Source organism: Molothrus aeneus, chromosome 1 (genome assembly GCF_037042795.1).
Source record: "Molothrus aeneus isolate 106 chromosome 1, BPBGC_Maene_1.0, whole genome shotgun sequence".
NCBI classification, from domain to species: domain Eukaryota; kingdom Metazoa; phylum Chordata; class Aves; order Passeriformes; family Icteridae; genus Molothrus; species Molothrus aeneus.
The window spans coordinates 65,234,286-65,250,037 of NC_089646.1; the positions used below are offsets into that span (position 1 = coordinate 65,234,286).

At 38.6% G+C, this 15,752-nt stretch overlaps 1 protein-coding gene across 5 annotated transcripts in view; it reads right to left on the reverse strand.

The window, feature by feature from the left end:
• The window catches only part of PHACTR1 (phosphatase and actin regulator 1), a 306,781-nt gene extending 293,005 nt beyond the window's left edge, over positions 1-13,776 (reverse strand). For 3 of the 5 annotated variants that reach the window (XR_010784435.1, XR_010784429.1, XM_066558474.1), the window contains exons 1-2: positions 11,410-11,485; positions 80-226 (exon numbers count right to left, since the gene is read on the reverse strand). Coding sequence is in view for 3 of the 5 variants with exons in the window: in XM_066558474.1 (XP_066414571.1) it covers positions 80-226; positions 11,410-11,470 (208 nt within the window). In the remaining 2 variants the exon portion in view is untranslated. Of the gene's footprint in view, positions 1-79; positions 227-11,409; positions 11,522-12,724; positions 12,831-13,597 lie in introns of those variants that run through there. The other 2 variants (XM_066558445.1, XM_066558456.1) reach the window with 2 other exon arrangements.
• Positions 13,777-15,752: the final 1,976 nt, after the last annotated feature.

The following is a 15,752-nucleotide window of genomic DNA, read 5'->3' on the forward strand; positions in this document are numbered from 1 at the left end:
GTACCATCTGGTCCATCTGCATCTCAAAAAGAAGTCTTTAATTAACATCATATGCTGTTTAGGGAAGGCGTGGTCTTACCATTATCAAGGTTGAAGCAGATCCGAGCTTCTTCCAAGTAAGGGGTGTCACTCTTAGACCGGAGCCTTCTGATGGGTCTCCGGTCTATGTCATCCTCGGAAGTTGCTGTCACCAGAGTGGGCACAGTGAGGAGAGTTGCCCGACGAGCTGGTAAGAAGAAATAAATGAAGATAAGAATAGGAGGAGAATAGAGAAATAGAAAGGGGAAGAAGGAAGTAGACAAAGAAAAATAATAATAATAAATATTACTAGAAAAGAGAAAGAAAATCACTCAATAGAAGAGATGATCTGTAGCAGGTAGTAGAACAGGCTGTTTGCTGTAAGGTCATTGCCTTATATTACACATGCTGCAGAATTTATGGGCTGGACTAAATGATACCAAGAAAAGATTGCTGCCTTTTGTGTCCCAAAGACACAGCTTATAGCTCTGTTGCTGCTGCAGATTGCTTGTTCTAAGTTCCTAGTTACACCACTAAAACAATCCTTTTCTCAACTTCTCAATAGCTCAATAGCTGCAGTCTCTCTTTTTCTGAATGCAGTTTTTGAGGCTGTGATACCTGAGGAGTGGAAATATTTAAGTGGTTAATTAATTTGCAGATATCAGTGAAAGCCGATATTTGCAGATATCAGTGGAACACATGATGTGATTATTATTCTTGACAAGATGCAAACTATTCCAAAACTCAGTTTCTTGTTATCTCATCTTGAGCATTTAAAATTAACAGCTACTTGTTTTTGCTCTTGATCACTTTATGTCTTAATTTCTTAGTTGTGGAGCAGGGAGAAACATAATTTTCATTCAGTAGGAATTTTGTGAACATATAATTCCATTAATATTGTAAAGTATTCATATACTTTAGTGAAGCACCAATGAAAAACCCATAAGGAAAGTATCTTTTGAGCAGGATTTAAATGGCTTGGGGCCATGCATTCAAGGAGGAGAAAGCAAAATATTTAATACTGGCTCATTAAGTGAGCATTGCCTACTCCATGCACTGATGAAGCAAATGGTAGGATAGTAAAAAATTGCTGTCATCATGCAATTAGAAACCCTACTATAATCCATATATATAAGGAGACACTTAATGTTGGAGAGGCAACCTTCATTTGGGCCTTGCCTAGGTATTTAGCTCCCTTAAATGTAGGTGTTTTATATGTGAAATGTAATTATGAGTGGCTGTTGATTACTTTGGGCACTGAGCCTATAAATTACAAATCACAAAGAGAAGACACTCTATAAATATATCCACCTAAACTCTCTGTCTCTGAGTAGATAAAGATTATCACAAATGCTAGTTGGGATGTGATTGATCACTGAAATCATGAGGACCATCCACAAGTACTTTCTCCTCCACCTGATATGTACTCAGAAAGAGAATTTCTGCTTGAAAGCCCATCCTTACCCAAAATGTGGACCTATAAACATCAACTACCATGTGGGACCCTGTAAGAGCCTAGGAGCCTAAACCCTAAATGTTTCTTGCTGTTGAGACATTATCTAGCATAAGAGACTTTATCTCAGGGCTTTTGTAAAGCATCACACTTCAAATAACTAACAATGAACTATGTTCTCCCACTGGGACTAGAGAACATGACTGATAGTGACTAAGAGCATATTCTGCAACCTACTAACTAAGATTCTTAATTTTAAAAGTTTTTTAGAGTTTCAAATAAGACTTGTCAATCAGTAGCTTTCAGATGCCTAAGATCTGACTAAGGTGTTAGGTATGATAGCATATAATTAGTATGAGTTAACAAAAGCTGTCATGCTCTATTTTTCAATCTGCAGTATTATGTAGTTTACTAAACAAGTAAATCTGTGCTGCTGAAGGTAGAGGTTATTTCTGGTCTAACTTACTTATTTTCTGTTTTTAAATAGATTTTTTTTTTTTGGTGTTTTTCCTCATTTCTAACCTAGCCTTTGAATTTGAAGTAAAAACAAAGGGCAGGAATTAAAATTGATTTAATGGGGTCAACTATTTAGATTAAGCTAAAGTAAACACTGCAAGTAGGCTGTAAACCATTCCTCCCTTGTAATAGGGAATAGTAATGAAGATAAAAGAGAACAGAAAATTTCTGCTATGTAAATTTTGCATCTTCAAATTTACACTTAAGGAAGATTTCTCTATACAGGAAGTTATTATTGTAAAAGTCATCTTATAAAACAACCGTGTAAAAGATTTGTCTTTTAAAACTGGCATGACCTAGCTGTAGTTAAAGTCAGAGAAAGGGCACCCATGCATTTCAGCTGGATCACAGCATAGAAATATATCTGAAAAAAATCCCAGCACCAAACTACATTTACATTTTTAGTAAACAGGGAATAAGAGTTAGCTTTTCTATATAATTGTTTATAAATAATTTTTACCTTTTGGGTCAAAATATTGGGATCTGGCGTGTATTCATTTTGACTGCAGGTAGGTGGATGCTAGAAAATGTTTCTTGAAATAATCATTATGTATTACTTTGACAACCATCATTATCTACCCTTTGTGTATGTTACCAAAAGGAGTTTTCAAGAATGACTGGAAATTTTAAGTAAACACTGAAAACATTTCAGAGTAGGCTAATAAGTACTAAAACATTTTGCAATAAAAACCTAAGATCAATTCTAGAACTGAAAAATATAGCTGATGACATTCTGGTATCCACAGAGTGACAGTGAATGTTTAATGCTTACCATGAATATAACTGTACACACTCTTTTCCTAATCCACAGCAGTCTTTATTTCAAGAATTACTCGCCATACATTTTTTAGTAAAGCTGTGAATGTATGCCCATTGTGAGTCTTGGGTCCATCACAGATAACCCACCAGTATCCCTAGCTTCAGCTGCTCTCCACAAACCAGCTCAGTCTCTGGGACACACTTTTAGGAGGTAGTTTTTCAGGAAAATTAGGAGGTATCCTCTTGAAGGTCTTGGAGCAATGGAATGACATTACACTACACATTAAGGGACCTGCTTACTTTGCAAATAGATTTGAGACCAGTGTTGAAAAGCTCAATTTAAGGAGCCATTGTAACAGCATGTGGAAGGGCAATAAGTAATTTTGTTAAATTCTTTCATTCTATTTTCATTGTTCCTCATAGGCTTACACTTCAATTAGCTCATTGTGGCAATGTCTCATCTGGTGTTTGTTAGAAAGGGAAAAAGTTGCTTATGAAGAGAAAAATACTTCAAAACTATAAATGCTGTAAAGTACATCATGTGACATGTTATAATTGATTATATATAATCTCCCATTTGTTTGTCTTAAAATATCATATATTACTGAAGTGCAACATAAGTATGTCTTTGGGAGAAGGGAAAGTAAAATATGTAAATTTTTGTATTACAAGTTCAGAGGCATTTTTAACATATAATTTCAACATGTTTAGTTAGATCTATAGCTGGTCCCAATTTTTGAATACTCCTTAAAATCACTGAAAATACGAAGGGTGGTTTGCAAAGAATTTTTGATGCCTTCCATTTTTTCCTTTAAGATACTTTTCCACATATTTTAATAAAAATGTTAGTAGTAATTTTTGTTCGCCAAGAACTACCTTTATGTTTTGAAGAGTTATAATATTGATTTTTTTAAGAGTTGTGTTACTTAGAAAAAAAAATTAATTGGAAAAATTTCAGAGGTGAAATGGCATCTTCATAAAAATTAATTGGAGAAAACATGTAATATTCATTTAGATTTTTCCACCCACTTTTACCAATCAGCCTTTACTAAAATAACTCACTGGTGACACAAGTACCTTGGTCATTTTTGACTCAATAGGGTCTTCACCAAGAAACCCTAATTTGCAGAGTACATTTTGACCTCAAAATGGCAAATCTTTGAAATATGATGATTTTTATCTTAGTACAAGTGAAGTGCTGAAATGTTTCTTGTCTAGATGTAGAAAGGCTGTGTTCCTGATGCATAGAATCATCAAGCAGCTTCAAATAACACTGATATAGCCACAAGGGGGATGCTGGTTTACATCAGAAACCTCAAAGGCTTTTCTGAGGAAAACCTTGTTTCTCAGGGCAAATTTTAAACAATTTTTGTAAAATCCCTATAAAAATATTTTAATTGCAGTCCTTCTATTGCTGATTGAATAGGATTCTTCTTCCTTGCTACTTTTTTCCGCTAGAGAAACATATGGGATCTTACTCAGTTCTCCTTCATTGGAGAGGGCTCACCATGGCATAAAATATCTGCATGTGAATAATGCATGCAGAAATATATTTTTGGCTAAATGGAAGCTTTAAAAATATGAGTTCGGGTACATTTTGATTCATCTAGCACATGATACTCCTTTTGTACATTATTCGGCTGTGAATATTCTTCCTTAAAGACAAACCAGGCAGTGGGTTCAATTGAATGTTTACCAGGAAAAAAATCTTTTGGTCTGGTTTAATGCCACTTCACTTTATCAGTTGCATTTAAAAGAAGGTGAAAGGACAACATTTGGAGGATTAGATTTGGGAAATGGAGTATGAGTTGCAAGAGAGGCAGAGAGTGGAACATGTGAAGAGGACATAATTTGTCATTTATGAAGAAAGATTTATAGGCTTGTGTCTCCCACATAAACACAGAAGCACATGCATGTCTCTAAAGCAAAGCTGTTGAAATCTGTCTTGATGGACTTCGGTAATCTGAAACAAAGTACATGGATACATCGTATTCGACCACAGTCCCAAGGATTGCAAACAACTGTACCCGTGTGAAAGGATATCCACATTTATGTGCATGTTCATTCTGCTGGTTTGTGGAATTTGGTTAAAAAGTATGCACAATACACCTAACTAGCATTTTTCGTACATTTTAGGTGAAGCTTGCTTATTTCTCTATGTCCAAAGGCATAGGCTGTTCTGAAATTCTCAATAGTGGGGATATGCCAGAATAGGAAGTAGGAAAAGAGTTCTAAAAAGGATGAGGAAAAGGTTGATGTTGATCAGTTTCTTAATGATATTTAAAGGTAGGGACATTTTATTAAGAATGCACATTTGATGTTACTAATTCTTCTGATATTGATGTCAGTCTAAGAACTAGTGATATCACATAGATAAAAGAGACCTGGAAGCTATCATAACTTTGAAAATACATTAACATATTGGATGGATTAATCATAACATTTTGGTGGATAGAGGGATATCCAGAGTAGAATAATTCTGGATTAGGATCTGAGGATTCTGCAGCAATATGTTTTTATAAAACACTGGACCCAATTTAATATGCAAAAGCAGAAGGAAAGTAGCAATGAAGAGTCAGTGGTGATTAAATCAAACATCTAGAATGAATCAGCACTGACTGAATTAAAATAAATGAGCAAAAAATAAAGCACAGTGAAATAAATATTGTGGAAACATAGAGTAACAGAAAAATGTGGAATTAAAACTATACCTGAGCGTACTTTATTAAACCTTAACAAGAAGAATGATTTCCTGAAATCTTTTGAGTAGTCATGGCCTAGGTGTCTATACAAACTTGTTACCCTTGGCGGTATGTACTAGATTTTTATTTCTATATTTTTTTTACTTTCCATTTTTTATTCATTCATGCTCCTGATGAATGTAAATTAAATTAAGTAAATTACATGAATGTTGCAACCAATAAAAGCATACCTAATGTAAGTCTGTCTGTAACTTATTTATAGGTACAATGGGTAGCTTGAGATAAACCTGCAAGAGAGTTTTGTTCAGTTATTTAAATAGGTGCAGTGTATTGTACCGAATGGCCGAGCAAGCAACTTCAAGGAATGTAGCAGAATCTTCAAAATAATTAACATAGTTAATTTTAATTAAATAGTTAATTTTAAGTTGGTGTGCCCTGCTGGTATGAAAGGATATAAGATATAAGGTTATGGGATATAAATGGATGCACAGCTTTCTCACAGGAAATTAGAAAGTATTTTATTGAGTCAGAAGTCATGTGAGAGCTGAACCCAAACTCCCGGCAGGGACCTGAGAGTCACACTGTGGTGCAAAGATGGATGCCTGCATCCCAGAGTGGCACCCTGACACTGCACTGTCAGCCCATGCTGTCAGACTGGCATGCTGTTGCTAGAGGCACTAAGAGAGGGTGAGTCTTGGGCCCCATTCCATCAGATCATGCCTGCGGAAAAGTGCTATGTGCTGTCTGTGATGGGCAAATCCCCTTTTACGGCAGTACCTAAAGCCTTCACTTGCAATGTACATAGGCAGGAATTATTCTTCTCTCTTAGAGTTCATCCAGGTGCTCAGCTCCCCTGGTATACAATGGCGGGGAGGGAGGGGTTTCTCAGTTCTTAATCCTAGGTGATGGAGCCTAGGTGAAAGCCAGGTACCAACAGCTCTGTGTGCACTCCTTGCACAGAGTTTAGTTGGCTGTGGCTCAAGGCAGGCTCTTTGACATAGTACAGCTGTTGGAGAGAGTGGTTTAAGAGGCCCTGACCAGCTTTGGAGCTTCTTGAGAGAGAAGCAAGAAGCCTCAACATCTGCTTTCTCCCTGATTTTGGAGTTACACTTACATTGTGGCCACTGCCCATTTGCTGAGCAAGGCTTCAGCTATGCCTGTGGCTGGCTACATTCCTCACTGATCCACATCCAGACTGCTGACTTCATGTCCCGCTTAGTCTCATGCCTGCCTCATCATCCATGGACTTGTCTGATGGTCTGGACTCCTGACTAAACCTGATGACTGTCACCAGACCTGCTTGGCTCGCGTGCTGCCATGCTTTACCTCTCATAGGTGAGGCTGCTGCCTCTGCCTGTTTCAGTGACTCTGGGTTTATTTTCCCTTACAGAGCTGCTCACTTCTGCTGCTCCTCAGTGCCTGCCTGCTCAGCTCTGTCAAATGTGAAGTCTTTCTTTTCATGCCCAAAGGCATAATTTTTATATAGAACTTCAAGATCAATGATGCCTCTCCAAAGCAGGCTACAGCCAAGATGAAATCTTCACATTTAGAGCTTTGGATTACAGCTTTACCCATTTTGGGGAAGTTACTCCCTTTTCTGAATTAGATTCTATCTTGCCATTCCTCTATGCAAACAAATACCATTAGCACAGGCATCTTTCACTCAAGTTCACTGTCTAGGCTTTCATAATCAGTATAGAGGCAAGACTTACCTTAATCCAAGGAAGCTTTCTAAGATTAGGTGAATCCTGCTTTTAAAATGACATTTTTTCTGATACATGCTAAGCTAGTTAGAACTCTTAGGTAAAAACATCTTCACTGAGGCCACCTAAGGAATAAGTGAACCAAATCCTATTCCAGGCCACATTACATACTTTCAGCCCTTGCAGCTGAAAGCCATGATAGATTTGCATTTAGAATACATTTGCAGCCAAGAATAACCAGTATCATCCAGACACTTCAGAAGGAGAAGGCTTTTTTGAAAATGAAAGTCCAGCTTCATGCTTAGATTTCAGATTCAGGCTTTCCAAGGGCAAGAGGCTGGATCCAAAGGATCACAGTCCTTTCTTTCCTGTTTCTGATTTGCAGATGCGTCACCAGGCATTACGCACTTGGCAAGGACATCCCACCAGCTCCTAGATTCCAACATACAGTACAGAAGAGACAGTCAGGAGGGCTGCAGAGCTTAGGATATTTCTGGCTTGTGTTTGAAGACTACAGCCAGCTGGCTTCATTTACCAAGTTTTCTAAATCTAGCTAATCCTACTGGCAGATCCAGCTTTTGTGACTTTTCCATCCCTCCTGCTTCACTTTCCTTGAAGGAAACAGGGAACAGCTGTTTGAACAGCAGAACAGCCTGAACGGGCAAGCATTTCTCTGCTCTGTGCTCAGCACATGGAAGTGAGGTGATAGCTGCTCCTGCAGAGGAGAGGATGGGAGAGGTGGCAACTCATAAAGTAACACCTCTCTCCTCCTACCCTAAAACAGCAAAGGCAGTTTGCATCTTTCTGCAGGAGCAGGGACAAGGTGTGGGTGTTAGTGCAGGCAGTAAGGTGCAGAGAACCGGTGGGTTAGTTGCTGGAGGACAAAACCCTGTCTCAGTCTATTTGTTGAGGTCAGAGTATCACACATTCAACTACATAAGACCCCAGGCCAGGTAGAATTTTATGTCATCATAATGTCAATGACATCATAGCTCTTTGAGTTCCTTCCCAATATTTTGCATCCTATTCCTTCCTTTCTCTTCCACCCACAAGGAATGACTAGAAATGAGAATGAGTGCTTTACAGCTGCCATTTGTAACATTGTCATGTCATTAATGTGAAAACAGTGGAAAGACTTTTTTCTTGATCTGGAGTACTAAAGGGCAGAGACCTTCAAATCTCATGAAAGAGTTGAGTGGGTCATAAACTCCCATTCTACATTTTGTAAACAGAGCACTTTGTAATGCAATAACTAACAATATAACTACACTATCAATACATATACTGTTTTCTGATGTTGTTTCTAATTTAATGGCAGAATACTGTAGTCTTCTTTCACTCAGTTCTTATTGCAGTTTTAATGCATATACACATGCTGTTTGATAGTGTGATTTGCTAATAGTGTCATGCTATATGACATGCTATCAACATCAAATAGTTACTTGCAATCCCATTAGGCAGATCTGTTGGCAATGCTTTCTTGCAGACCTTTTGTTCAGTTCCATCCTAGCTACTTGAGCTATGCTATTTATTGCGGATGAGTGCCTCACATTCAGTGTGTTTTGGGGGCGGTTTCAGAAAGTTAAAGCTTAATGCAGTTAGCCTGTTTCTCAGAAGGTGGAGAAGGAAAGAAATATGATGATTTTGCCCATGTTTGGAGATATCATGCCATTACCTCATATGAAAGGGCTTGTTTTTTGGAAGACAGCCTTAAAATTTGGCATAAGGTAAAAGGGCAACAGGAGTTAGCAGAGCTGTATAGGCAGCATGAATACACACTCAATAGGTTTGAGTTGCTTGTTCTGTTCTGGGGGTAAAGCAGCTGAGAGGAAGGGGTTATTTAGAAGTTTGGGGCTAAAGGTAGTCATAAAGGCATTTACTGCAGAAAAGCTTGATGACCATAATTCTTCCAGAGGCTTATTGTTCGGCCTGCTAAAGTAGTCTGTGCACCTCAGAGAGGCTCAGTGAAAGCCTCCTGAAACTTCTCTCTGCACAGGCCACATTTCATCTCACATCCTATTGCCACTGTAATTGCTCATCTGTTCTTCCCCTCAAGCACCTCTCCTGTTGCCAGGGGGCTGCTGTGTTGCAGCATTTGAGAATGTAAAGCAGAAGCATTGTCTCTTCCATGCTCAGAGCAATTTCCCTGCTGGCACTCAGCTTGTTGGAGAGCAGCTGACCTCAAGCACAGAAATAGGAAGAGAGGGGGAGGTTACTAGAGTTTGGGGAAGAGGCCTCACCTCAGGCATGTAGAGGTAAGAGATGCAAAGGGCAGGAGCTGCGAGAAATGCAGTAAAAAGAGCAATGAGAAAGGTGAAAAGTGGAAGGGGACAGAGCCTAAGTGCAGCATGGCTTTTCTGTCAATGTTTCTAGTTGTGGAGGTAGTTAGGGTGTGGGACACTGGTGCACAGGGGAAGCATGTAATTGGTAACTTTCATAAAACATTCCTAAGCAGGGCAACAAAAAATCTCCAAGTCTCAGTGCTAGCTCCTACTTGTTTTGGCCAAGGGATAGAAGTCCACATGACAGACCTAGAGGTCAGCTCCCTGCTGATGACATTTGTATCAAGGAATACAGTTCTGCATAATGAATTTTTTTCCTTGTTTTGGATTTAATAACTGATCAGCACAAGCATTTCTATATCTGCTAACGATATAATTTCTCCAAGCATGGGTCAGATAATAATTTTTTTCAATCTTGCTTGCTTGGATATAGTTATAGCAAAGTTGGCCTGCACAACCCTTACGAGTCACCCTGTGCACATGAGTGTAATAGAGTTTCATTGCATGATCACATGTTCTTTCTTTGAAGTTGCCTCTGTATGTTGCAGTGCACAGGGCATTGGGATGCTGTTGATAATTTGCTATAGTTTGTAAAGCGGTGAGATGTATATTCCTGAATTTTAGTTTCGATGGAATAGAAATGATTTGTTCCCATAGAGATATCACAAAATTGTTATGGTTGGAACTGGTAACAGGAGGTCATCTAGTCCAACCTCTCTGCTCAAAGAGGGTTGAATAACATATTTCAAAATTACTTCTTAGCAACACCCAGGTGTTTGTTGTATTTTAGAGATGGAGGGAAAAAACCCATCAAAATCACTCATTGCCCTCAGTGGTTTTTCCCCGATTTTGTGGTGCTTAGTATTTACTTCTCTTGTTCAATGCAGGAAGCTGTGTTGTGACAAGAAAGGCTTTCTACAACTGGTACAGATGAAATTGTATCACAACAACTGAGACAGCAGCTAAGCAACACAGCATGTGTTAGGCAGCAGCACCTCAGCTGAGCCAGAGGTCAGAGGCGGTACTGCTCCCCATTATCCTGGGATGGTGGCATCCTGTGGGTGGATTATATCTTGCTCTGGGAGAATAGCCTCCAGAGGGAAGTCCAAACTCTATTGTCCAGACTTTGCATTTGATTAGCAACCAGTGAAATTAATAGTGGAAGAAAAATGGATCCCATTTTCAAAAAACAGGCAGTGTGTAGAAACAAAAATGGCTGAAGAGCTACTTGGCTCTTACAATTTTCTTGAATTTAATATGGTGTTTAAAGTTTAAGGAAAAAAAACCCTTCTCTCTGAAATTGCAAGTTTTCTCCAAATATAGACCTGGTGAGAAAAATGTGAACTGACTTTACCAAAAATATCATCTATGTTGTGAACAAGTCTCAACTACATTAAAGCAGTGGATCTTGGTTACCCTTCCCCTCTCACCCTGCTGCTGCTCTGTGAGGGCCAGTATTTCACAGGGGATGATGAAGACCAGTGAGAGCTGCTCTGTGCAAACCGGGTGGGGGACTGCCTCAGGGCCTTCCCAAACCAGTTTTTCCTGAAAAACATCACCTTATGATCCTGTCAGCACTGAGAAGAAAGAGGAGGAAGGGAAATACACCACAGGCTTACTCAGCAAGCTGCAGGCCATTGCTGTCTCCTCTGTCGTGTCCATTTAGGTTCTGCAACACCAGAACCTGTGTCTTGGCAGCTCTTTTTGCTCCCGCAGCACATGCAACAGCTCTCACAGCTCCTCCTTATCCTCTGAGAGGGCAGATCAACCCCACCATTACTCTTCTTGTAGTCCCTTTTAAAGCCCATGCATTTTGCAGGCTCTCAACACTTAAGTATGTTGTGTGCCCTCTCAACACTTAAGTATGCAGGCTCTCAACACTTAAGTATGTTGGTCACTGGCCCCTATCTGGCCATATAGATTTTACCTGTACAGTTAAACTAGTAATTTTCTGAGTCAGTGCCAGAGTTTCTTACCTTGGGCTCCTTGACTGTAAAACAGTCTGTGAGCAGACTCGACATCCAAAAAGTAGTCCATTTTGAAGGTGCTTTGTGTACAATACTCCGGTATGAACGATCAGTCAGATTCCTAGAAAAGATTACAGAGATGTCAGAGAAAAAAGCTGGTGGAAAGTACTGTGTACGCAGTCACTAATGTACTTCATCTGGCATATTAGGGTCAAAGTGTTTTCAAGTCACTATTCATAGAACTTCATAAGCATCCTTTTCTATTTTAGAATGTTTGGTTCAAAACCTTGTCTAAAGATAAAACAGAAAAGTGCTACTGCAGTATTAACAAGATTCCTTGTATCTTCCTAGTACAATCACCTGTATTCTAGTCACAGTCTCCATTTCTTAAGACACATATTTGGATTCATCTGCCTGTTACATTTGCCCTTAAAAAGAAAATCAGAAAAGCTCAGGACAGGGACCTCCTTTAGCCAGATTCACAGCCAGTGCCTCTGAGTAGGCACTACTATAACAGTCTACATTAAAGATTACATTCTTGCCACTTATGCCAAAATGCTGCACTAGAAAGGAAGAGACAATATTCTGGATACTTCACTCCACCTAAATAGACCAGAAGCCAACCTTGCCTTTCCTCTCTCCTCTTGCTGACCAGAAGTAGCAACAGAACATTCCACCATCAGTTTTAAAATATGTGGTAAGAGCAATCATTAAGAAATGGTAGGATACTCCTAGCACTGTTTTGTAGCAAAGATTCATATTTTTGGCATCCTTTTGAATCGTAGATCTGCTGTGATCCTGGATTACAACTCTCCAAGCTGTACACTGAATTATGTTTGCCTGTGCCTGGCAGAGTTCCTGGAAAGATATTGTGACCCTTCTCCAGCTTCATTAGTACCTTCTGCATTTTATTATACTTCTAAAAACTCACATTAAAAAATCAGGATTTGCAGAGAACACACAACCCTGTTCTCTCACCCACATCACAGTTCACCACAGCATGTAATCATAAGCATGCAAACAACTCTGAACAACATGTATTTTAAGACAGACAGACAAAAATACCTCTAGTCCTTTTCCGTGCAAACCTAACAAAAAGGTTTGAGACGGGGAGTCTGATTCTTGCTTCAAGTAATTCCTTCAATTTTGTTGTGAAAAGTCAGGAAACTAGGTTTCCAAAGCTTTACCTTTTTCCTTTGATTCAGTTCTCATCAATCAACATGCAGTCCTTTTAAAATTCAGAAGTCTGTCCTGATGAGAAAACTTTTACGTTCCACAGCAATTCACTTTACTGTAGCATTCCCAAACCAGAAATGATACTTACTGCAGAGTATCAAGGGCTGTCTGGCAGTGGTGTAAGCTCCAGTAGATTCAAGGAGGGTTTCTTTGATCTTACTAAATGTCCCCAGTGTAAGCAAACAATTTTGATTGTTTGATTGGAACTCTGATGAATAATGCATAACGTCAACTGGACTTCCTTTATCAGATAAAAATGGCCAGGAGATGTTGTTACTTAGCAACAGGAGGTGACACTACGTTCATCTCCCCCACTCCCCCTCGCCCTTCGTACTAAAAAAATTAAGCCCCTGGTTTTGATTTGATAAAAACTTTCCCAAGGAAAAAAATCTGTATCAAGTTTCCTTAAGAATTTGTTTTACATGTCGATCTTCCTTGTTGCATCTCAGATTCTGAGATATTTTTAATGCTTCATAATGGTTAAATTTAAACATAATATTATGTTTTATCTAATAGTTTGCTTTCACTAACGAAAATATCTGCTTACTCCATCATTTACCATAAGGGTAATGAGATTGTTTTGCTATGAATATAATGCAAATAACATCTTGAGAAGAGATTCATTTCTTATCTGGTACTGCTTGTTGGACAAGGCAGACAGAAAAGCAACATACAAAATGTTCCAGTAATGAAATATGAAACATATAGAAAAATGAAATATATAGAATATTGAGAAACCTTTCCTATTACAGAATTCCTACTGTAAGGAATTCGTTCATTCTTGAAGGAGCTCTAACATCTGATACAAGCATTCTCAAGGAATCATTGCATTTCTGCTTAAGATACAGCCTTTTACAAAATACACAATGTAGCTTTTTTTAGGAAATGCACATTGACAAAAAGCCAAAGCACTGAAAGATTTTAAAAATAAATAAATAAAATCAGATGCAGAAGTACTTACCAGTGTTACTGACCTCTTTCCATCCTACTGTCATGGAATAAGACTAAGCAAATGCAACCCAGTCTGTGAGCCAGAAAGAACAGCTTCTAATTTTCACTTCAACCTCGAAATCAAGAGTACTGAATAGAGAAAGGTGACGGATCTGCTGTTTTATATTATGATGAAATGAAAGCTCTTAGCACAGATCTGAGTAGAACTGATTTTTTTTATACTACATTAGCCTGCTAATTTGAGGAAAGTGAAAGGCTTTGTTTTACTGTCTTTTATCTGTTCTCTTTGCTACCCCCACAATTTAATTTGCATTTAAAATTATTCTTATGTCTCCACTGCACTCCAAGGTATGGAGCATTTTCTAATCACGATGAATGTTCAGTGTGGTTTTTTTGTGCAATGCCACTTTTATTCTGAGCCAGAAACATGGTGAGTAATTATAATTGCCAGCTATTTTCTAGAATGAAATACAGAGTGGTTGTCTGATGCAGTTTTTGATTTTTCCTTCATTTAGCAGTACATTGCAACAAACTACTCAGTCAAAGCATCAGTAAAAATATAAATCAAAGAGCACAGTGTCATGGCATGATAGCTTAAACATGCATATCCATAGACCATGAAAGCAGAATATGTTTCTATCGAGATCTTTTAAATTATAATTTGCCTTTTAAAAGTTTAAAAGTGAGCTTGAATAGCTAATAAACTGAAATATAGCAGTTATCTCTTTGTGGCTTACGGCTGATCTAGTTTAGTATTACTGAAGCTGCAAATAGTTTGGAATCCTGATCAAGCCAGGCACTAGGGGCTAAGAAGGGCCATGCTATTAAGTTGCATGGGCATCCCTCACAAGAGGATCATGACCCTGCTTTTTCCAGCAGGTCTCTGAGAAGCTCCCCAAAGCCTTTTTGGAAGTGAGTAAGAAATTGAAGAAGGTAGTGATAAAATGATCCTTTGATAAATTTAAACTCAGGAGTGCTGGTCAAGAGAAGTGACAATAAGCAGACAGACCTAGTCTTCTCATTTTTGCAGATATTTTGCTCAAAAGGTCAGATATAAATACCTTCTAAAATCCATTGCCACCAAACATTACTGGTGCTCAAATCTGGGGCTTTTCAGTATCAGAAAACTCTATATCAAGTAGCACAGGATTTTTTGTTTGTTTTTAAGAAGAAACCCAAGAAGATGAATAAACCCTCAGAGTAAAGGGATTTTTTTGGAGCAAGTTAGAAAATAAGAATCCCCATGATGAGATTACTACATGGCTTCCCATTCCTAAGACTTCTTATATTCTTTTCCAGAGCACCCAGACAGCATCAAAGATAAGGAAAAGCTACATGAACTCCGAGTCTGGTATGGCTGTTCCTACACTGGTACTCCACTAAATATAGTTGGATTGAGTAGGTGTCTCCCTGTGCCACCTTAGTGGTAGATGAGGTTTACCAAACTGTGTTTCTGTTTTCAGAGATGTGACAAACATTTTCATTCCTTAAGACAAATTAAAGCAAAAGCAATCCACGAGAACACTGCAAGCTGCTTTATTTGCATTTTGGAGAGTTGCTAGCACCTTCATCTTTGCATTTTGGAGGGTTTGTATTTGCCATGGTGACTATTGAACAGTAGCTGTATAGCTATGGAGTTGTATAGCTGTACCTCCAAGCTGGCCTCTAATAATAGTTGGATCCATTATCTTATGGAACAGGGGCCAATTGCCTGTTTAGGCAAGCTGGCTTTCTTTAACATAAAACCAGGAAAAATAAGAAAGACTGGCAGCACAGAGATTCAGAAGAAAAATGGAAGACAGGAACATCACTCACTCCAAGGATTATGCCTGTTTGCAAGCAATATGGAATACTTTTGGTTTTTCCTCGGGACACAATCTCTCAGTCAGAAGGAAATTGAAAAAAAACTACAGGCTTGCAGGCTGGAGAATGTTTAATAGCACCTATCTTTTAGCCTTTGATGTATCCTCCTGATCCTCTTTGCTGTGTCCCTTTCAATATGCATGGTCATCTTCAATCATGACTGGCAAGAAAAGTCATTGAAATCACCAGCAGCCTCTCTACTGACCATTGCAACATCATCCATCTTGATACTTTCATCCATCTCAGGGATTTACAGTTTATTTTAAATTATAGTGCAGCATTTCTGACAACTGTTAAGAGCT